The 23,243-nt window shown below is 42.6% G+C and overlaps 2 protein-coding genes across 4 annotated transcripts; one reads left to right on the forward strand and one right to left on the reverse strand.

Moving 5' to 3' along the window:
* Positions 1-4,043: 4,043 nt before the first annotated feature.
* On the forward strand, positions 4,044-10,522 carry LOC137481119 (borealin-2-like). 2 transcript variants are annotated; one of them, XM_068202597.1, is made up of 11 exons: positions 4,044-4,280; positions 4,557-4,685; positions 5,227-5,298; positions 5,656-5,696; positions 6,055-6,115; positions 6,504-6,571; positions 7,319-7,386; positions 8,054-8,092; positions 9,152-9,284; positions 9,506-9,592; positions 10,348-10,522. In XM_068202597.1, exons 1-11 carry the CDS (start codon positions 4,121-4,123, stop codon positions 10,393-10,395), a joined length of 906 nt encoding a protein of 301 aa, XP_068058698.1. In that variant the 5' UTR covers positions 4,044-4,120; the 3' UTR covers positions 10,396-10,522. The 2 variants fall into 2 exon arrangements, with proteins under 2 accessions (XP_068058698.1, XP_068058699.1); XM_068202598.1 differs by lacking the exon at positions 5,227-5,298 and having other exon boundaries at positions 4,051-4,280.
* A 1,540-nt stretch (positions 10,523-12,062) lies between these two features.
* On the reverse strand, positions 12,063-22,362 carry DNAJA2 (DnaJ heat shock protein family (Hsp40) member A2). Of its 2 annotated transcripts, none has more exons than XM_068202595.1 (9): positions 22,162-22,362; positions 19,438-19,497; positions 18,272-18,492; positions 16,924-17,004; positions 16,479-16,612; positions 15,070-15,266; positions 13,595-13,739; positions 13,293-13,420; positions 12,063-12,834 (listed from the first exon to the last, which is right to left on the reverse strand). In XM_068202595.1, exons 1-9 carry the CDS (start codon positions 22,237-22,239, stop codon positions 12,646-12,648), a joined length of 1,233 nt encoding a protein of 410 aa, XP_068058696.1. In that variant the 5' UTR covers positions 22,240-22,362; the 3' UTR covers positions 12,063-12,645. The 2 variants fall into 2 exon arrangements, with proteins under 2 accessions (XP_068058696.1, XP_068058697.1); XM_068202596.1 differs by lacking the exon at positions 22,162-22,362 and adding an exon at positions 21,671-21,721.
* Between the last annotated feature and the right edge of the window lie 881 nt (positions 22,363-23,243).

Genomic DNA, 23,243 nt, shown 5'->3' on the forward strand with positions numbered 1-23,243 from the left:
TGTTTTTGTTGTTAAGTGTGAAGTGTTCTCCAAACCTGATCAAGCATATAAGGACAGCGTGCTTATTTTAAAAAAATCTTCAGCAGATGTGTGCAGATACCTTTGAAATTCTGCTGAAAAGAAATCCTGCCTGAAATCCATTTCCTGAAATGGAATATACAGTTTTGATCAGAGGAGTGAACGTGGTGTCTGCTTGAACCATATTTTTATGAAACTGAAACATAATAAGGAATACAATCTTCTTCTTCCTGTGCTATTCAACACATGATCCCAGCATAAGAGCACTTTACACTTCCTGCCATAACAGCTCCAGGAGTCTCCTGTTCACCCACGTCTTTTATACACATGGAACAAAGTTAGTGTCTCAAAGCAGATGTGAGTACAGTCAATCCTTTCAAGTAGGGTAAAACACAGCCCTTTCAGAACCGCTCCGTCTGTGGGAGCATTTTTTTGGAACCATCACACAGCCCCTCCAGCTGGCCAAAATCCAGCTGGAACTTACAAAGACTTACACGTTGTTACCAGGAGAAATGCTGGGGCTGATTTCTGATGAATAGGAAGGTATTTAAAGGAAAGTCTTGTACCAAGCATAAAGATAATGATAGTACAGCTGACACTTAAATCTTCCACAGTCCTGCTGCTGTCTGAACAATCCTGAGTGCTTCTCAAAGCCCAGCTGAACAAGGTGGCTATCTGGAAGTACAGCTGAGTGACTCCACTAATCTCTGCCAGCTTCCCTGCAAAACAAAGGACAGCTTCTGTTTCTCTAGAGCTGGAAGCTGACACCTTCTGCTAGCTCTGATAAAGAGCTAAAGGAACAGAGCTTTCAGTATTCAGATGTGAAAGCAATAGCATTTTTCAGGCTTAGGCTCAGCTGTTACAGTTTATTCATCAAGAATATCACATTCAATCTAGTCATTTATTTTAAGTTATTATTTAGAAGTAAACTTATTTTAATGTCTTCTGGCACTTTGTGAGGCTGCTGCTGTAGCTGGTCCAACACCCTGTGCTGATCCAGCTTACTAAAGCCAAGGGCTAGAGAAACACCATCCAGATAAACCTGTGCCAATTTCTCATGTGAGGAAGACGGGATGCTGCCAGTAACTGTCCATGCCACAGCAGCCCCTGTCTGTGACCCAGCATTAGCAGTGGGTGAGCTGCTCACAGCTCCTTACTGAGGCCTGGGAGAAGAATTTATTCCTCACCTGCCAGGGGTCACAGGTTATGGATGAAAATGGTATGGCTGCTACGCAAAGCTACAGTGGATTGGAGAAAAAATGCCGTTTTTATCCTCAGAGCAGTGCACTTCTGAGAGGAGAGCACAGTGAGAGCACTTAAGCTGCTACCATCCATTGAAAAACACAACCTGCCAGCACTCACCACTTGGCATCCTTAATATGCACTAAGAAATAAAAGAAACCCAGAAAGCAAAACCATGGGACGAGGTCAGAATAATGAGGTGAAGATAAGACAAACAGCACTTTCCTACTCTAGGAATGTGTCCAAATCAGATCTGGCTTTGGACTCTTAATGCAGTGTAGATTGAAACTAAGATCTAACAATGGGAGTTAGAATATTTTTTATATTTTTGTAACTACAGCTTTTTCATGGGGTAGTATTTGTAATCTAATAAGTCAATAGATTTTATATTTGCCTTGCATTTGCACCTGATACTTCTGGAAAAAAATGTAAAGGTTTACAAGTTTATAATGATAATTTACAGGTGTGAAAGGCTTTTTGTTTTAAGTCGGAACAGTAATTCTTACACTTTTGAATCAAATTATAATGGCATAAACGGAGTTTTTTCTAAACATTCTATTATGGTGCCTTTTCTGTTTCTGACATTATAAGGGATGACAATTTATTCTTGATGCATCTCATATGGAAGGGTGGTGATTTCTATTGTCCATCCACAATATTTGTATGTATTGTGATAAGGTTAATGTGCATTGTTGTGGAACAATCCTGTAAACCTAAGACAAAAAGGCTTGTTTTCCATGTCTTTGAAATATTTCATTAATAACAGACAATTCTTCCTTTCAAATGCATGCTTCTAGGTTTGATCTTCCTCCAGGTGCTCCTTATAACAGTACTTCAGATGTATGAGACTTCCAAATAATAAAGCACATGTTAAAAAAATGGTAATGCTTCTCTATTTTCTATGTCACTGGAGCAACACCAGCTGGATTGTACTATGACACATTTAATCCCATGTTCAAACCAATATTTATTAATATTTAATACCCATGTTCCTGATCATTAATTTCTGCTTCACTCCAGTTTATAGACTTGATATTTGTCCAACTTATTACTACAAAACTATTCCCTACAAGTGCAGAACTGTAAATAGAGATGGTCTTAGGCAAGTTTATGCTCATAATTAATTCTATAATGTAAGGAGTTGTAACCAGGAGTCAAGCAAGCCAGACTTCTTTCTTCACAGAGAGGATCAGCCAGGCAGCTGAGGCTGATCAACTGTGCCCTGAAAGCTTTGGTGAGGTGTTGTCAGTTCCCTTTTTAAAAAACTTCTTACATGGCTTGTAGGAGATTGAATTTACAGAGCAACACTATCTAGTCTTTTTGCAGTGACACCTCAGAATTACTTTAATAGTGTTTGTTTGATAATTTCAAAGAAAGCAAAATTTAGGGAAAAGGAAACCAGTCCTGCTTCTGTAAACATATATGCATATGCCAGAACTACCAAAAGCAGGATATTCTTTTATTTATATCAGGATTTTGAGTGTTTTCTGGAACAGAAACACTTACCTTTTTGTCTAGAAGAGGTTTTTGGGGGGTGTGGGAAATGGAGTATGTTGTTTGTTTTACAAACAAGAACATCGTCTGATAAAAAATGCTTATATCATGAATTGTCAGTCAGATTTTTTACAGCTCTTTTTGAATGAACTTAGTCTGTCCCATCTGGCTCAGGAGATATGCCAGATGCATATGGTACAGAAAAAGCTACTCATTTCAGAGAGCTTGCAGCATCCATATAGACAATGTGTTTTAGTGTTTTAAAGCATTATCTAAATGCCTTTTTGCACGGTTCCTTGCTCAAATTTGTACGAAACCCAAGATACTCATACCTCTGGGATTTTTTTTTTGTTTTAATTTAGATACATGCAAGATAAGTTTCTTCAAGGAATTCTATTTTTAATGATATGGATTTGAATATTTTATATATTCGATACTCGGTGTAGCCATGCCTTTCTAATTCCCTGTTACGACGTGTTTATTAAATCCTGTCTTCACCTGATCAGAATTTGCACAAGCTGTAACCGTTTGCACTGGACAGAGCAGGTTATTCCCTTGGTTGGCTCTGAAACCCTGCACGCTCTGCACACTGAACAGCAGTAATTCAGCTGAACCCAAAGCTGAGCTCTGAGACAGGGCCCTTCCTATGGAGCACAGAGGCTTCCCAGCACCGGGGGAGCCCTGGCAGCCCAGGCACCGCCTGGCCCAGCCCTGGGCACCCCGGCTCCGGTGACAGTCCCCGGGGATGGAAACGCTCACCTGCTCCAGCGCAGCTCCTGCGTGCCCGGGGCTGCTCCAAACGGGGGACGAAACAGCAATTCGTGTGTGTGTGTGTGTGTGTGTGTGTGAGTGAGCCTGCCCAGCTCCTGCCAGGGCGTAAGGATCATTAAATCGTAGAATCATAGAATGCTGAGGGGTTGGAATGGACCTTAAAGGTCAGCTTGTCCCACCCCCCCTGCCTGGGCACGGGCAGCTCCCACACGGTTGTTCAAGGCTTCATCCAGCCTGGCCTTGAGCACTGCCAGGGTTGTGGCATCCACAACCTCCCTGGGTTCCAGTGTCTACCACCCTCAGAGTAAATAATTCCTCTCTATTATCTAACCTCAGTTTCCCCCCTTCCAATTTGTACCCATTCCTCCTCGTCCTGTCACTTACAGGTGCCAACGCCTGAGGCATCTCCGAGACGGGGCAGTCCCACCCGGCTCGGCGTTCCCTCACGGCGTTCTTATTCACGGTCCCCTTCTGACAGAGCTCCGCTCGGCCCCCGCCCCGGCGGCTCCCGGCCGGCCCTGCCCGCCCCGGGGGTGTGTCCGCTCGGCCCCGCTCCGTGCGCGGCTGCGGGCACGGCTCGGCCCGGCTGTCGGCCATGGCCCCGGGGAAGGCCCCGTGCCGGCGGCGCAGCAGCGACTCGGGCGTGGAGCCGGACCGCGGGGCGCTGCCCCGGGACAGGGAGCAGCGCGCCGCGCTCTCCCAGAAGAAGAGGGACCAGCGCATCGCGCTCTTCCTCAGCGACTTCGACCAGCAGGGTAGGGCCGGGGCTGCCCGGGCTGGGGAGGGAACGGCGGCCCCGGGCCGGGAGAGCCCCGGGCCGGGAGAGCCCCGGGCGGGGGTCGCGCCCTCGGGCAGGGCCGCCTGCCCCGCGCCCCGGGCTGGCGGCCGATGGAGGCTCCAGCGCTCCGACTCCCCGCTCGATTTCTCCAGATAAATCGCTGTTTTAACTTTCTTTAATAGCGCGGTCGTGCAGTGCTTATACTTGGAAACATGTAACACGTATGGCAATAAAAGCGTGTTTTGTTTTAAAGCCAAGGAGCACATCCAGGAGATGAAGAAAGAGCTCGATTCGCTTTTGCAGACAGCGGAGAAGGCGTTTGCGGTGGAGCTGCTGACGATGCCGGCAGCCGTCAGGAAGATGAAAAGGAAAGATGTGCTCGGTGAGAGTGCGTGGCCCTGTGCTCGGGATGCGGGCAGCGGTGTGCCCGGGGCTACGGGAGAAAACCTGGGAACTTGATGGCTTTCATGAAAAGGTTTGCTTTGTCTGCCCTGTATTTTAAGCAGATCAGCAGTGCTGTTACCCAGCAGATGCTCGCTGAGCACTCCTGTTCAAGTAGACTGATCTGTGTAACACAGGGTATAGAATTAGTTGGTGACTAGTTTGGAGAGTACTGTTACGTGTGCACTTAGGTAATCTTATTTAAAGTCTGAAGAGACAAGAAATAATTACAAACCTATTGTTTTCTGTGTGTAAAACTAAACATTTTTGTTCATCTGAATCTGTTCATCCTTAGCCACTGAGATTATTTTCTCTTTGTCAATTTGAACTCTCCTGAGCCATTCTAATCTAGTCATATACCTGTGATGATAAGCAAACAAGTTTAATTTTAACTCCCATTGATGCAGAGGTTTAAGATGTGTACACTCAGCATCAGATGTATATTCTGGTGAGAACTGATGTTTCTGGAATCTACCTTGCAGCTGGAAGTTGTAGGGGCCACACAGAGCTCAAACCTGAACCTCTTGAAGAACTTGAGTTTACTGTAAGCCTGAGTATGTATTTTGGTGTCCTTCTGGAGAAACTCCTGCCTAAGAGCATTAGCTGTCTGCAGTGCAATGTGTGTGTGTGGTGGTGCTTTGAATGTGGGGGATACCATGTGTGACTACACTCGAGATTCTTTCAAGGATTAAACACTGAAATGGCCTCAGATTTTCATTGTTGTTTTGTAGGAGTTACTGTCCTACAAGACTGGAATCTTGTTCAAATGTAACACATATGCTGACCTAAGGTTACCTATTTAACCACTGTAATCCTGAACTACTTGTTTGGCTTCTGAGCCCATAAGAATCTGAAGATAAAAATTATGCCAGTAATAGTATCTAAGTAAGTTATCATTTCTTGAGCTACAGATTTGCAAGGACGGGAGGAAGTGGCTCTTGCTGCTGCAGTGGTAAGTGTGTGTTTTCAAATCTTAACACAGTTTACAGAATAGAATTCTTCTCTCCCTGCTGTAAATACTTCAGACAAATGATTTTGTTTGGCTGTGTGTTTAAATAGAAGATGATATGAAGAGACTAGGCAGCCAGCCATAGTGCAGTTATGAACATTACCTAAAGTTTTAGGGTCATCTGCTGGCAGAAATTCAGATGTTTCCAAAAAAAACCCAAAAAAACAACTGATGTTTAGCCAATCCCACTTCCTGTCAGTTGCTTTCATGCCCTTTTAGTTCACTGCCTTTTGTAACATAATATGCACCTACTGGGAAAAATCTGCCGACCTTCCCTTGTTGGATAAACATTTTTTTTTAGACTGACTGCTCTGTAGAAGACATGCCAAATCCCAAACTGGTGAGGACCAACAGCAAAAAAGGCAGGTCAACTCATTAACATATAGACTGTGGTTCTTGCATTTTCTTTTTTTTTTTTTTACTGGTTTGAACTGAGCATTTGTAAAATGAATGTTAAGCCTGAAGAATACAAGAGTGAAAAGTGCCTAACAGACCCCCAAGCATTCAGTGTGGAGGATCATGAGTGGGCTGAGGGATTATTTGGGGTCTTTTAACTGGCCTGTGTGTCCCAGTGCCTATGATGAACACACAGAGTTTGCTTTGACCTGTGTCCCAGGTGAATGACATTGGATGGCAGAAGGGGGCAAAGCTGTCCATAGTGGGGAAACAGGCTTCAAACACGAGGCTGAAGTGGTGTTTTGTGCTCTTCATGAGATCTTTATTTTCCTTGTCTTGCTAATACATTTATAGTTAAGGTAACTACAATTGTTGAATATGAAGATGCCAAGCAGAGTTCTGCAAAGAAAATAACTAAAAAAGTAAGTTTATTCTGTTTTTATTCAAAAAACATAAGGACCTAATCAGTTTTGAGCTGCCACAAGCCCTGCTAGATCCATGAGAAGGCAGGCCAGTGCTCTGCTGTCTGTTGGAAAAGTCAGTTATTTTAAATGTAACGTATTTGAAGTTAAGCAAGGCTAACTGTAAATTATTTTCATAATGAAATATGGTGTCTGCACATCTAATGACTAATTCACACTGGCTGGCAAGTACTGGCATAGTCATTCTCTCTTGACTTGCCAGTAAGTCTTGATGGTTTGAGGAACCATATTTTGTTGAAACTTTATTTTTTTAATCAACCTCATGTTTAATCCATGCTTTGCTATAACTGAGTAGTGCATTCTTGTCTCTAAACCAAACCAAGTGTTTTAGCTTTGCCACCTCAGTCTGTCTGGGCAGTGTAGCTCCTCAGCCAGACACTGATGTAGCAAGATGACAACAAATACAAAAAAGATTCTGTGCAGTTACAGACTTTTACTGTAAAAAGGCTTAAAAGTTGGAAGGGTGGTTGGTTATACAAAACTTCAGTAGGAATAAATATGTTTTGTTATTATGAAACTTCTTTTACAATGTATATTTGGCATTTAATATATATAAAAGGCAGCACTATGGGGGTTAGCTACCCTTTTTCCACAAGGAATTTTTACAGTATTGTTTCCTGCAAATACCTATCACTTTGCTTTCAAATGCCACCTCTTTTAACTGCAGTCTTATATATAAATTTTTAGATTTCCAAAACCAGGTCGCTGGTTTCACTGGCCTCTGGTTTAAGTGGCAAACTGGACTCTCTTTCTAGGTAAGACTGGTCTTTGATAGCTTATTTAACTCATCTGAATTTTTGAGTGTTGAACGCAATTATTTTCAAATATAGTAGCTGAGATTTGAGCCCAGTGGGAATACATCTGATAAGGATTCTTCCATAACCTGAGATGCACTGTGGTGATGTGAACCTGAACACAATAGCACCTGTAGCTGATGAAGGCATAATGGTGCACAGTTCTGAACTTAGGGGAGCAGTACAGATTCCCAAAAAATACTAATGGAAGAGAGCATGTAAGGAAAGCATCTTTGCTCTGCTAGTACTACTGAATTGTTCTGTAATAAACACCTAACCTGGGTATTGCAGCCCTCCCTTGTCCAGTCACATAAATTATTATTGTGTTCTTGTATGGTTCTAGATCCCACTATGTCATGTTTACCCCAGGAGGGCTTTTTCACATGTGTTTTTCACACCAGATCCCTGTCACGGGGCACTTCAGCATTCTCTAATCCACTTCTGTCTACCTTCATCCTAGCTAAAACTTTACAGTAGAAGTAGATGAGGAGGAAATAAATAAAAATAGTAAACCAACAAAATCAAACCCTCAACAAAACACAAAGCCAATAACTACTTTTTTTTAGTGTTTACCCTACTGCTAGTGTAGCTTGCAGAAGGATGCTAAGTCTCTTTGTTTTCATCGCAGTGTCACAAATCTCAAAGCCACTCCAAATGGAGCTAAAAGGTAAGGGGTTTTCAGTTTGCTCTCAATAAATAGTTTTGTTCAATACCAAGACACTATATATTATTATCAATCTAGATGTAATAGATCTTTGCGGTCTGCCACTAAATGTGACAGTAGGGGTGCCAAACCAGTTACGCCTCCTGCTTTGAGTGTGGGTGTTAACTTACATTATCGTGGAGGCACAGGATTTGATGTCCTAAGTCAGTTTAAAAAAAAAAGTATTTCGAGTATAAATGCTATTCTCACTCACTGTTTACAGACTTACATCTCAAACTTATTCTCAGAGCCCAGCCTTGATTAAAATGTCACCAATACTGCTTTGTTAAAAGAAAACCAATCCCCAAAACCCCTCAATGAAATACACTGATAATCAGTTATTGGCATCTTGAATAGTCCAGATTTTTAGTTAGTATCATTCTGCATACACTACAAAGTTTGCTTTTGGCACAAGCTGAAGTGAGGGGGTGAACAACAACTTAAATGGGTCTTGAAACCAGTAAGTGGTTCAGTTTCACTTTGGCCTGCTAGAAATATCAGAAGTTTTTTTCCATGCAGAACACACCCAAATATTACATTTTTAAAGTAAAATAATAACTGTTGTAAAATTAAAACGTAGGAATTCTGCATGGCATAAGGCACACCCTGTGCCTCTGAGAGGTAGCAGCTTTGGTATTTATTGATACCTCCCTCTGTAGTAGACAGATACAGCACATGTCTTATCTTAAGCCCCGAGGCACGAAGTTTCCTCTTTCCAAAACTGTAAACATTCACTGCTGATATTGGAGAGTGGATATTCTTGTTACTGAGTGGCCAAAATGTCATCTTGTGTCACAGGCTTACAAGGTTACTGCAGTGGCAGGGTCATAACGTTACCCAGCAGTGCCTGTAAGTGCTGCTCGTGCTTGGATTTCTGTAGTCTCCTGGCAGAACTGGAAAAATTTAAACATGACTGCCTTTCTCCTAGGTGTATTTCCTACTACTGGCATTTGCTTCATGCTTGAAAATTTCCAGCAGAGCATAGAAAGTTAACCTCAGAGTAACATTTTCATTGTATTCTAGTGCTGGATTACAACAGACTGTCTCAAGAACTTTACCTGCAAGTGGAAGAGTTCAAGGCATGTTAAAAAGAAGTAAATCAGTACCCCAACATAAAAGCGTTCCATTTGTCAACATTCCCCTGGCTGATGGACAGGTATCTTTTTTTTTTTTTTTTTTTAAAACAAACGTTTTCAACTTACAGTAGTTGAACAATGCAAATAGTCTGATAGTGATAGCTCTTGTTATTCCTAAATGAGATGCTGCAAAATGAAAGGAAAAATGGTTGCCAAAGTTTTGCAATGTACAGGGGAGCACATGAGTTTCAGAGAAGCTGGGCATGCAAGAAAAATCTTTTATAATTGTTTCTCTTCACAGACACTCTGTACAGCTGGTGGAGACCTCCGTAATATTGATGTGCAGCTCCTAAATCAGGATACAGTACAGCACATTCATAACCTGGTGGTAAGCTTCAACTAGGAGACTTACAGATCTGTGTATTCAGACACCTGGTCCCAAGCTTTCACGTTAGATTCTGTCATGAATGCAAATTCAAACTCTTTGGAGTTTAAGCCTAAACTGGTTGGCATCAGTTGGAGGGAGGGGAGAACTGCTGCACATGGATCATGTGTAAAAGTAACTGCACTTAAATAAGCATGTGCAGTTTGGTGACAGCCTAGAGGGCCACAGGAGCATAAACCCTTCCTTCTGCAGTACTCTGGTGGCTGTCCTGCCATGGGAGCAAACTGCCATTCTCTTATCTCTCATTCACAAAGGCTGACAAAGCTACAGCTCAGTTTTGAGTCTTCTTACAATCCATTACGCTGTGTCCCTTGCTGAGTAAGAACTATAGACCTGTTATATCTCTGCTGCAGTTGAACAGGAACTGCCTTAATGGTTGTGAAGCAAAATAAAGTGGAACATAACTTTGTAGCACATACTGCTCAACCCTCCTGAAGATGAGGGTACCTGGGCTATTGTTTGAAGTCATGGAAATCTATCCAGACATGAGAGGTATTAACCAGTTTACAGTTGTGCAGGTAAAGAGACCAGTGCAGCTGAGTCAAGCTAAATGTCTGGGAGCTGTTCAGTGGTTTTTGTTATGGCTCTGCCTCTGTAGGCAGACAGTGAGTAAGTGCTCACTGCTTGCTTTAGCAGTAGGGACCTTTCGTCCAAGTTCTTTTGGGCAGCTTGAGCTAAAATGAATTTTCCCCCCTCAGAGTGAGCTGACTGTACTATGTGGAAAGGCAACACCTAAGCCACGTTAATGGAACTGTCTTGTGACTACAGAACGTTGGTGACTGCTCTTGCCTGCTGCTCCAAACTGTTGAAATCATGTCTATTATGTCTTAATAAAGCTGTATACTGCCCAGTAAATATTTTTATAAGCTTTTATATCATGTGATGTGTCTTCTAAGTTCCTGTTATGAAGGATACCAGAGCAGAAGAAAATGCTACTTTTTCTTTATAAAAGGCTTAGGTTGCATTTTAACTAAGTTCACAGCAGAATGAACAGTAAGAGGCTGTATATAGGAAATAAGTTTCTCTAATATCAACTCACAAATAAACTTAAATACAAGGTACTAAATTTTTGAGCAGCCTTCAGACACTTCAATAACTTTAGGTATGTGGTAGCACATATGAATCTAACACAGGAATAAAATTTATTTCCAATCTTGTGTGTGACATGTCAGTAATGTGCAAGATGACAGGTAAAATTAGAATTTGTTATCAGGTGCTGCTGGCAGGAGCCCAAATTAATGCCAGCTGAGGACTGAAGCAGAACTGCCCTACAGTGATCAGTTCTTCCTCCACTCCTTCACTTCAGCTATCTGAAAAGTTACCATGAATCCCTTCCTCTCTTCCCCTTCAAACAATCTGAATGGGAATTAAAGGTTTAGAGCATTACTCTATTTTGCAAGGACTTACAAGCAGAAGACAGGCATTGTAATTATTTAAGTATTGCAGGTTACAAGGACTGACTCCTTGGTGACATCAGTCAGGAAAAAGGATCAGCACATAACCACAAAAAGCAACCCCAAGTTTTAATAAATGAAAATAAAAGACCCACTAGAGAATGCCACATCATAAGTCAGTACTGAAATACAGATCAAACAGTATTTATTTTTGCTTCATTTTTAGAGTCTATAACAAGGATGTTCAGCAACACTCAAATGCCAATGCCTACCCAAGCACATTGAAACCCTTGGAGTTTGTCCCTCCAACCTCATTAATAAAAGTGTCAACAACAATCAGAAAAATAACTAAACAAGTCACACTTCAGATTTGTAAAGAAAAGTAGAGCTTCAACTTTCTCACTTAAACAGGAGAGAAACCTTGCTATAGAGGCAGCTTACCAACCCAACACTGTTCATGCACAACAGTTCCGTAGTTAAGGTCACATTTTTGTTTTGTTCTGGCATTTTGCCAATTAATAGTAATAGAACTGCAGCTGGAGATTTTAATATTTTCATACTTAAACCAAAGTGCAAACTACTAGGAAAGTAACAAAACCATCTACATTTATTATGTTTCCAGGTTAAACAATTTTTTTTTTTAAACTGGAAACATTTCTCTACAAAGTGAGGCTGAATCAGACCTTGAACAGAATTCAAAGGCTAAGAGAAAGACACCATTATTTCAAAATTTAATCATTCCCCATTTAAGGGGTTTGTTATCTTTAGACTGAATTCAGATATCCTTGTGTTCTCTTCACACAAAGGGGACATGGCTGCAGCCTTCCCTGTGCCCATTTAGTCATCTCTCATTTCAGGAAGAGACTTGAATGTGGCACACAATTGTTAACTAACCTTCACCTAGTCTTAAGGCAGCTTCAGCCTCCCTGTGTTTATAAAATATCTATCATCTACATAGTCTCTTCATACACAGACTAGTTAAAGCCACTGGAAAAGTAAGAGTTACAAGGCAAAAGAAATATATTATACACCAACTGCTTTTATTTAATTTCAGAAACCGTTCACAAGATGGTAGAAAAAAACTTACAACCACTTCTAATTTAGTCTTTCATTGTTCCCAGTCAGCTCTAAACCCATTATGTGCAAAGCCCATTTACCATGCATCTAGATGATAGATACAGGCTATGAATTCTTGATTCTACTTGTAGCAGCTTATGCAGGTGCAGCCAAATACCAAGCCTCAGGACAAATTGTACACAAACTTTACAATGTAGAATTTGAATTTAAAATATGAAACTTAAAATCTACACAAAACTGGTAAAAATCAAGCACAGATACGAGGACAAACTTAAAACCCATGTGAAAAGGAGTCTCGTCTTCCTTTCAAGTGCTTTATTCTGCTACACAGTCAAAATGAAGATGTAAGCTTGTGGTTAGTTTAAATTACACTCTGTAGATACTATAGACCAATTTAAAAGTTACACATACAGCAACAGATGTCCATTGGTTCATCTGGATTACTTATACAATCCAGCTGGATTGTTGAAAACAAGTCAGGCAAAATTTGAAAGAAAATCCTTGTGCAACTTTTTAGACAAATGTTTACTGGTGGGCACACTGTACCCCAGGTCCATGATGGCTGCTTTCTTCATCAGAACTATCATTATAAGCTTCACGTCTCTGGCCACCACCTGAACCACGAGTGGTATCAAATTCTTGAAGATCTACCTCTTCTGCATCACCAATTACATTGGGAAATTCTGGTCTAGCTGGCAGAAGATCTTCAAGTTCCTGCCCCAAAAAAAGAAATGCATTCAGTATTGCATCTAGAAGACCTAAATAAAGTGACTGGTTTCCCATAACTAAATTTATGCTGATGTAAGCCCTGAACTGCACAGTCATTTGAAAGTATTTGTATCAACTGGAAGACACCACTTGAAGAAAACCAACAGCTCTGCATATCATCAACCAAAGTGCAATCAGTAAATACAGGTGCACTCCATAAACTTATCACACTGCAACAGAAATTCTCCTTCTGTCCTCATCTGTGTACCATCTGCACAGCTCTTAAATACAGCTTCATGTATCAAGGGGTATTTCCAAGTAACGCATGGCCCACAAAAAAGGTTAAAAGAACTTGACTTGCATCTGAATTTAAGCACTGAGAGCAAGCCCAAGAGATACAACATAGGCTCTTTTGTACACTCTGTCAAGCAAGACACCACATTTATGCTTGAGCAACTACTTACTGAAAGCTTCTCTGGGCTAATCCAGTTATTTTCAGGAAACTGAACATCAAATTTAATGTAGAGATCCCCCTTCTCAAAAGGATTGCGATACTGTGGCATTCCTTCACCTCTGACTACACGAACACAACCTGGAATTCAAAGAGAAGTACAGTAATCAGCAGAGTGCTCCTGCAGAGCCATGCTCTCTCCATACAGTTCTGTTTCCCCAGCCTAGGTTTGGTTAACAGGAGAACAAGGGTGGGATTAAGTGCTGAAAAATCACAAAAGCATATTCAAAGAAATCCTTCTCAGGTCAAGCCTACCTGGTTCAATTACTTTTCCAGGAGGATATTTAACCACAATCTGACGTCCATCAAGGTGCTTAAATGTGAACTGAAATCCACACAATGCTTCAACAAGTCCAATCTTGTGTGTCATATGCAAGTCATTCACATCCCGCTGGAACACCTAGGAAACAAAGGAGATATCCTTTCTAGTACTAGAATCACAACTCCACCAGACTCATTACTGAGAGTTCATTATTATTTATCCTTCAAATTCAATGTCAGAGCAACAGCCTTTCTATGAAGTGAACCTGATTCTATTAATTCAGATGGCTTAACATGCTTGGGAAGTCTGTACCTGACCAAGTGTCATCTAAAATAAGCCAAACCACACCACACACCAAGGTAACATTCACATTAAACCAGGCCTGTACAGCAGCCCCAACTTTCACCCCACATCTTCCACTGACAACAGTTTGTCACTATTTCACCTGCGCTGGAGTATATAAACCACATCTCTGATTGCATGACTTTGATCACCGAGTCCACAGCTGTCAGAAGAGATCTTTAGGCCACATAACTCAGGACTCTTAATCGGAGTAAGTCTTAAAATTTGTCCACTGTCAGACCCATGAGTCCCATCTCAAGAGAAATTTTAAGAACAAAGTCTATCTAGTTTTACTCACTAGGACAGACTGGCAGATTAGCAGTCCTTGACACAGCTTTGAAAAGCTTACAAAGTACCTAATTAGCAGATAACCAATATTGCATCCTTAATATATGACTGTAGTTTAAATTTGTACCCCATGCTACTCTGTCACAACAGAAAACTCCTCCTTGAGTGCAACACACAAACTATTTCTTATTTCATCCTAGCTACTAGAATTTAAAAAGGAGCAGTCACCTCAACGCTGCCGCACAAGAGTTTTAACAGGAGAAGATAACCTGCAATATTTAATTCCAATGTGCAGTGTATATAGTCCAGAATAAAGTGCACATAAGTCGTACCAAACCAGTATAAAATAATAAGGTTTGTTTTGTTAAGTGAATCAGCAACATCACCATTTTGTGTCATTTCCAGAACCACAGTAGCAGACACAGAAAGCACCATCTGGGGGTTTTATCAGGAGTCCCCTGCCATGTCACAAGACATGGAAAAAAGCCACACTTAGAATTTTGTTAGTGTCATGAGCAAAGCAGATTAAACTTAACATCCTGAATGGCTCTTCACTGCATCCACTGTATCAAAGTCAGTTGGAGCTTATATGAGAAGCTACCTCTTGCTAGCATTAAGAGGCACCACAAACTGCCTGTCCCCTGGCTAAGGACTTGCCCAGTTTTTTCTGGCTCACCCTGAAAGCTGTGTTACACACTATAAATCTATTAAAAGCTAGTCCCCACCTCTCCCAGAACTGGAACTGTATCAATTACTTTAAATGAATGGTCTTCTATATAACTTAAATATTTAACAACTGAAATAAAATGCATTTAAAAGATAAACTCAAAAGCATTACCTCATTCTCCTTCTCTTGGAGTAAAAGGACAATATCGCCTGGTTCCACACCGGGAGCCTGATCTGCTTCTCCACTGAATGTAATTCTTTGCCCATGTTTCATGCCTTTATCTACATGGACTTCAAGTATTTTTACCTCTTTGATCACCTTCTTCCCTTCACATTTTTTACAACGGTCTTTTTCATTAATTACTTCACCTAAATAAAGACAAATTTTGAGTTCAGTGATTCTGACACAGTTGCATCCAATTCCTAGGAAAAACTATTTGAAAGCAAGCTGAAGAATTTCTGCAACACAAGTAGCGATTTCGATGTTGCTTTATGAATTCCTTACAAGAGGAAATCCAGGCTTCATTTACTCTAGCTGAGACAGGGGGAAGGAAGGAAAAAAAAAGTTCCCTGACTGCCTCGTCTCCCAGAATATCCACACAAGATAGTCCTGAGTAAATGCAGCCAGGAGATCTATGGACTCTTGCATACAAAAACAGGGAAGAGAGCCTGTCACATCAGATTCACCCCTACAAAGGTAATTACTGTTTCCAGCAAACTGAAGGGTGACAATCCAAAATGGCTTCTATGTCCTGTTCTACCTCACCTTTATTTTTCCAGGGAGCTCTTGTCTCTGTACACAGTAACCAAAATATGAGGGCACATGGACTGTAACATTTCAGTACTAAGTGCCACAAGCAGATGCATTTGGCTTAAAATATTAAGCTTCTCACCTTAAACCACCTTTCTGTGGTGGCTTCTAAACAAAGCATAACATTATGATGAAGTTGAAACTACAAAATATGTAGGTTAGGCATATGAACTGTTAAAGATAACATCAATTATGAAATGTTTTGACAAGTCAAAAAATACAACTCTTTGTAGCTTGAGTGTTGTGACGAGTAAAATCATCCACAAGGTGATGTTACTACTCTGCCAACTGCAGAATACATAAAAAGAAAGCATATGAAGTGCAGAACTTGCTAGCCCTAAACAGAACCAATCTGAGTAAAGATATCATCTTAATTTGAAGAAGTTAAAAATTCAACTTTGGGTTCCCATTTTTAACCTACGACTGTCCTTGGATATCAGGAGATGCAAAAAGACAAATAGCTCCTAAACCAGCAACATCTTGGGTTTTTACTTTAACAGAAGAGTAACAGCAGTAAGTAATATTCACATCTAAGTGTTTTTAAAGATGATCAATCCCTACTGCTTGAACTCCTAGGCTGCTTTTCAGTACATTAAACACTGTAAATCTTGCTGCTGTTCTGAGTGAAATGATTTCTCCATGCTGCCACCGGAGTGAGATGCAGCTGACTGGGTAAGGGCAGAAGTGTCCTGGATAAGTTCCTCCTGAGATTTGAGCAGGAGGCTAGACACAAGCAAGCAGATTTAGTAACAGAGCAGAGCCTGGCCTACCTTCTCCATTGCAGTCGGAGCACACGGACTGCATCTGCTGCACCATCCCCGGGGCCAGCTGCCGGATCATGATGCGCACGCCCCGGCCCCGGCAGGCGTTGCACTTCTGAACGGAGCCAGCCTTCCCTCCCTGCCTGCAGCACAAAGCACCAGTTGCATGAAAAGGAAGTTCTTCAGAAAGAAACCAGAAACCCCCTCCAGCAGTAGGTTAGCATGCCTACATGCCCAACTGCACTGCCAATTACAGTTAGGTTCTCTGCTCTCCCACCCTTCCCCCACACAAAGCCCTTGAATAGTTCCAGTTCCATCAACAGCATCATTCAAGTTCAACAATTTGCTGGTCTGAAAGCAGGCTCCAGTAAGTCAGATACCGATAAAGATCTGACACAGGAGATCCTTCATTACACTATCTGCCAACAAAGCAACCAGAGAACTACAAACTTACCCGTTACATGCACTACAAAGGACATTCTTGCTAAGTTGTAGTTTAGTTGTCTTTCCATTATACAGATCTTCTAAAGAGACTCTACAAAATAAAATATTTCTCCTGGGTTATCATTTAACAACTTACTTTCCCCATGTAATTAAAATACTTGCCTAGGGCAAATAAAAAAAGAAAAACAACCTAGATATTCCTAACAAGACTAAATCTGCTATCAAAATAAGATTTTAAGCACCATTTTGGCTTCCCCCAAAGAGTTACTGAAAAAAAAAATCCATACATATCAATATACACTTGTAAATCTGAACAGTTTTAGAGAAAAGCTGTAATTTAGTCAGAATAAACCAGATAGGATTGGTTATGTTTCTCAATAGGAAACAAGCTTATCTAGAATTTTGTACTATTATACAGTCATAATTAATTATTAATTTTAATTCTACCAAGCAGGTGAGAAACAAGCCTCTGTAAACACTCCAATAATATTGTCTATTGCATAAATACATAAGAACACATATAGAGTACTTACTACTGTACTGGGTTTTCTACACAAGAGAGTTTAGTGGGGAGGGGTTAGCATGTCCCCAAGGCCACTTAACTTTTTAGTGTTTCTCTTAAAAGGGTTTGTTAGTGGATAAAAATTTCAACTCAATATATTGAGTTGTATTGCGAACAGGTTGCCTGGCACCAGTATTTACAAATAACAATAAAATCAAAGCTCATTAATAATACACCATGGAGTACTAGCTACTAAGCAAGCAAGCATGTGAAGCTAAACAGACTTCACCAAGCACAGTTTGCCAACCACAGGAAAGATGTTGCTTAACTTAAGTTTTTAAAAGGGACCTGTTCAGCAGGCAAAAAGCCAGCCATGACTGCAAGAAGAGATCTCCAAAATACAAATGTGATATTCAAGAATGGCTTTGAATAAATAAACAAAACCAAAACCACCACGTACACTTCTCCATTAATTATGAGGTTCAACCATAGTTCCAGCTGGCACTGCCCTATGAATTCAAGTCTTTCCAGAGCACCTCCACAGACCAGAATCTGCCTGGTGAGTAATACTTGGCTTTTCCAGATTAGAACTACCAAATATAATTAAGGAGCAAAACAAAGAAAATAAAGTACATATTTCAAATAACCTGGCAAAGTATGTGGTAGTTTCACAATTAACCAACCAAGGAAAGTAACTCCAGATGACTGGCCCCTGCTCTACACACAACATGCAGCTCTGAAGAGTAGTGCAGACTTCAGAGGATCTCAACTGAGAAGTGTATCAAGAATAGAAACCAGCAGATTTTCTATGGTCAGGAAAGCTTCAAAGTACAAGTTGCAGCATCAAGGTACTCACTTGAGTGGATGCACCGTATCTTCTCCTCTTCTTCTACCATTGCGACTTCTACTCTGGCCACCCATGAAATTGAACAATCCACCACCAAAAATATGGGAGAAAATATCGTCCATGCCACTGCTTCCACTCCCTTCTCGGAGCCCCTGCTCTCCATATCTATCATACAGCTCACGTTTCTCAGGATTTGACAATACTTCATAGGCAAAGCTTATTTCTTTGAACTAGAAGAGGAAACAGAGTCAAAACAGTGCATGTAATTTAGAACTTCAAGGCAGCATTTGATAAGTTTCTCTCCCTGTATGAACACCTATCAAGTAAGAAGGTACACAATGAAATACTTCATCCTCATTTTAACATAACTTATTCTTAGCAAGACTTTAAAGTTAGACTTGGGCTTAGTTTTGTTACATCTTACCATAAAATAAGACATTTTACTCAAATCTTGGTTGGCTTTGTTCTTTACTAGCATTAATACAGATTTCTTACAAATTAAAAAAATCTAACTGAAAAAAAAACACCCAAGTATACAATATTGCAGAAGTCAAAAGTCAGGACACCCAACAGTTACATACTAACAACAAATACTTCAAGATGTTGGGCACTTAAAATACACTAACAATTAAGTAGCTTACTGAAAGGCATATTAATGTATTTGGCAAATTAGTATCTTTTCACAGTCACCTCTGCTCACCTCTAAGCAGCCATCAGAACTTCAATCAGCTGAGTCAACTAAATTGACGATTTTTAAATTGCTTTTAGCATAACAAATCTAATTCAATCTTCCCACATATGCAATTTGTTTTATGCTGCAGCAGGTTTAAGAATCTCTACACATACATTTTTCCATGTTGGAAAAACTTGAAAAATTGACAATCTTTTTCAAATTCTTACACAGATGCCAATGCCAACTGACATTGTTTCAGCAAATGAGAAGCAGTTTTTTCCTCAGCATTACCTTCTCAACCAATCTGAGCCAAATGCTGCATTTTGTCATGAGGTACACTGGCAGATTTTGAGACTGGGGAGAAGTTGACCAGACAATACTCCCTCTCACAGTACTGCTTAACAACTTAAACAGCGAGCCCCCAACACCTATATTCAGTTCCTTAGGTGCTACAGTAATAGCAAACTTAAGGTATTAAAAAAAAAAGATGAGTCTTTCTTACTTTGTCCCCTGCATTTGGATTCTTATCAGGATGGTATTCCTTGGCCAGTTTTCTGTATGCCTGGTTGAAAGAGATAGAAAATTATTTAAAATTTCCATTAATCAGTTCTTTTCTGAGAAGCTCAAGTAACGTCCCCAGGAAGAAAGAAAATCCTAATAAAGCAAAGTGTAAATATTATAGTGTTTCAAAGTCACTCATACATTGATATGACCTAATAAAATTTCAACATCGCTACATGCATACATTAACCAGACTTGCATTCACACACAGCTATGGCACACAATAGCTAGAACTAGTTTTCCTGCTTATCCTCATTAACTTAGAGGGAGAATCCCATTTGACTTTCATTAAAATGACTTACTCTTTAGAACCCACTCAAACCCTACACCACAACAGTAAATTTGAACCCATTTGTCTTTGCCCTCAACCACAGCAGTACAGTAACAACAAAATGGCTGCCTCAGCTTCCCATTCAACCCTACAACCACTCCTCACAACAATCCTTTCCTTCTTCCCTACCTATCACTAATGGAAGAGTTCACCTCACTTTGAGCTCAGTATGAGTTACACGTGCAGAAATGTACATAGCACTGCTTTTATTTAAGTTCATTGCTGTAAATCAGTAAGTACAGCCAAATCCCCAGAAGGGACTTTCCAAACTGCTTCTTTTTTCTGGCCAGCACTTTGACACTCTGGACCATTGCTGGTTCTTCAGCAGCCCTTCCTCTGTTCTGCTTACCCTTGAGAGAATCAAAGCAAGCAACACAGCAGGCAGAGACTTCTCCCACTGGAGCTAATGACAGCAGAAACTTCAACCCTTCCTCTACTCCACCAAAACACCCCTCAGAAGCTATCAGGGGACAGATATTAACAACTTACATTGGATACAACCATTTATTTTTGAAATTACACCTATTAAAAAAGCTACAGTGATGCAACAGCAAAAAAATGAGGTATCAATTCTTGGAGAGGATTTTTTAAACGCTTTATTTCTGAGTAACCGAGCACCTAAACTGACTCTCTAGAACTACATAGTTAAGAGCTTCACGCACAAAGCTTTACAGAAACCACAACTTCTCAACTAACAAATTTCCTTTTTTATATCCAGTTATTTCTCATTACTGATTTTATCTTGAAACACTCTGTACTTTTGCATGCAATCAAGACATGATCAAGAACTGGTGAAATAGAAACAATGTTGATGTCACAAACCTAATATTCTAAAGCACAGTAAGTGTAAAAACCAAAACTCATGCATCTTACTGGACAAATCACCCATCAGGAACAAAGCATAATGTTCCACAAACCTGTGCATTCTATGTTATAATGGATGTTCCCCATATATTTTAAGTGTTACAACCAAGAAAAAAACCAAAACACCACTAAACTGATAACCTAAGTAACATTATCTAATCAGAAAAACGGAGCTTGCAATGGTGATCTTTAAAAAGAGAAAGCCCTCACATCTTTTTTGAGAGCAACTCTTACAACTACCCATGGCCCTAAAGGAAGCCATCACTATTGCATCAGAATCAAATCCAGAATCAAGGTCTACACTGGGAACATAACTTCAGTAAAAGTTAATTTACCCACTGTAAAAGCCTGTTCTCTCAGCCCCTTCAGACCAAGATTCATTTTCAGTTTTTCTATACTGTTATACAAGTTAAAATACCAGATTTTAAAGCACCCATGAAACCTCTCAATGACAATAAGAAATACAGGAACTCCTTGGTGTTGCAGCCAGTTGGAAAATTTACATTCCATGATTAGTCTAATATGTGGTAATTAATACTGGGTTGTGCAGGCTCTCCTAGCAGAAAACTGCTCTGGTTTTCATTCTTAGAAGACACAGACAGCTTTAGGCGAACTCTGTAATAAAATAAAATATTCTGGTGGACAGCGCTGTACACAAAACACAACCTTCTCACCGCCTGCCCTCCATCTCCAGCACAATTTCAACACTGCAATTGCCTATCCCTGCACAAATTAGGCTGCCGCGTGCATGCCGGGTAAGGCGCAGTTGTTGGTGCCAGCACCACCCACCCGCGGAAGCCTCTGCTAGTGAACCGTCTGGTTCATTCTCCTCCCTCACGTGTAAACGGTCATTAAGGCCTCCTCACGCAAAAAAAAAAAAAAAAAAAAAAAAAAGGAAAAAAAAGGAAAAAAAAAGTGCTTTATACACTACAGGATGGAATCGCCTGGCTCCAAGTTTTCACCTCCCCTCTTTGTTTACCTCGCCTTGCCGCTTTCGGCCTGGGAGGAATCGCATCTACGAGCGAAACCGAGTCCTCCCAGGGCCGGCACGTGGGGCAGACAATGGCACCGGTGAGGATCGACCCGCAGGGCTCCTCACCCCCAGACAGCCCTTGCGGCCGCGCAAGGCGCGGGGCCGCGGGGGCGGGACGAGCCGCGTCCCGCCCGCGCCCGGAGCCCACGCGGGACGCGCCGGGACAGGGACGCGGCGAGCGCGGCCGGGCCGCGCCGCCCCCTCCTCCCGCCGGGCCCTTGCCCTGCCCGCGGCCTCCCCCGAGCGCTCGGCCCCGGGCGCGGCCTACCGGGCACCGCGCCGCGCCCACCCGCAGCCTCAGCCCCGCCGCCCGCCGGCTGCTCCCCGCGCCCCGTTCGGCCCCGCTCCCCTCGCCGCCCGCCCGCCCGCGGGGCCCTGCCCGGCCGGGCCGGGCCCACCTCCCCCCCCGCCGCCCGGCCTCCGCCCCTCCGCCGCACCTTCTTGAGTTCATTGTCGGAGGCGCCGGGCGGCACGCCCAGGATGTCGTAGAGCTTCGTGTCGGCCACGTTGGCCATGGCGGGGCGGCGGCGGGACCGAGCGGGGCCGGGCGGGCCGAGGGCGGCGCGGGCAGGGCCGAGACCGGCGGCAGGACACGGACACGGACCGGCCGCGACGTCACCGCGCACGCGCTGCGTCACCGCGCCGCGACGCGCGAGGCGCGCGGCCCCGCCCCCGCGCGGCCCTGACCCAGTTCCGGCGCGGCGCGGCAGGGGGCGCTGTGCGCGGGGGCCCTGAGGGCACGGGCGGCGCCGCCGGGCGGGGAGCGCGGCTGCTGCTGCGGGCAGCCGTGCCGCCTGGTACTGCACAGCGTCTGCGGGCTTGGGGAAACCGCTGAGATTGTCCCGTGCCACGTATGGCTGAACCCTTCCATGTCAACCAGACCGTGGTACTGAGTGCCCTGTCCAGTCTTTACTTAAACACCCCCAGGGACGGTGACTCCACCACCTCCCTGGGGAGCCCGTTCCAATATCTAAGCACGCTTTCTGTGAAAAAATTCTTACCTTATGTCCGACCTGGCCGTCCCTCAGTGCAGCTTAAGACTATTCTCTCATCCTGTCACTTAGTGCCTGGGAGAAGAGCCTGAGCCCCACCTCGCTGCACCCTCCTTTCAGCGAGTTGTAGAGAGTGGTAAGTTCACCCTTGAGCTTCCTTTTCTCCAGGCTGAGCCCCCCCAGCTCCCTCAGCTGCTCCCCATCAGACCTGTACCCCAGATTCTTCCCCAGCTCCGTCCCTTCTCTGGACTCACTTCAGCACCTCAATGTCCTTCCAGAATCAAGGGGCCCAGAACTGGACACAACGCTTGAGGTGTGGCCTCAAGTACCAGTGCCCAGTACACTGGGACAATCACAGTCCTGCTCCTGCTGGCCACACTATTCCTGATACAGGCCAGGGGCCGTTGGCATTCTTGGCCACCCGGCACACCTGGCTTATGGTCAGCCTTTGCTGACAAGTACCTCCAGGTCCTTTTGCACCAGACACTTGCCAGCCACTCTGCCCCAGCCTGGAGTGCGGCAGGGTG

This window comes from Anomalospiza imberbis, chromosome 12 (genome assembly GCF_031753505.1).
Source record: "Anomalospiza imberbis isolate Cuckoo-Finch-1a 21T00152 chromosome 12, ASM3175350v1, whole genome shotgun sequence".
Taxonomy (NCBI): Eukaryota; Metazoa; Chordata; class Aves; order Passeriformes; family Viduidae; genus Anomalospiza; species Anomalospiza imberbis.

Excerpts from the sequence above, each read along its gene's own strand:
- DNAJA2 (XM_068202595.1), bottom strand. The coding sequence starts at position 22,239 with ATGGCCAACGTGGCCGACACGAAGCTCTACGACATCCTGGGCGTGCCG. Across the intron at positions 18,493-19,437 it reads ATCCAAATGCAGGGGACAAA|TTCAAAGAAATAAGCTTTGC; the intron begins GTAAGAAAGACT and ends TTCCTCTTCTAG. Across the intron at positions 13,421-13,594 it reads TGGAAAAGTAATTGAACCAG|GTTGTGTTCGTGTAGTCAGA; the intron begins GTAGGCTTGACC and ends TTTGAATTCCAG.
- LOC137481119 (XM_068202597.1), top strand. The coding sequence starts at position 4,121 with ATGGCCCCGGGGAAGGCCCCGTGCCGGCGGCGCAGCAGCGACTCGGGC. Across the intron at positions 4,281-4,556 it reads CAGCGACTTCGACCAGCAGG|CCAAGGAGCACATCCAGGAG; the intron begins GTAGGGCCGGGG and ends TTTGTTTTAAAG. Across the intron at positions 7,387-8,053 it reads AAACTGGACTCTCTTTCTAG|TGTCACAAATCTCAAAGCCA; the intron begins GTAAGACTGGTC and ends TTTTCATCGCAG.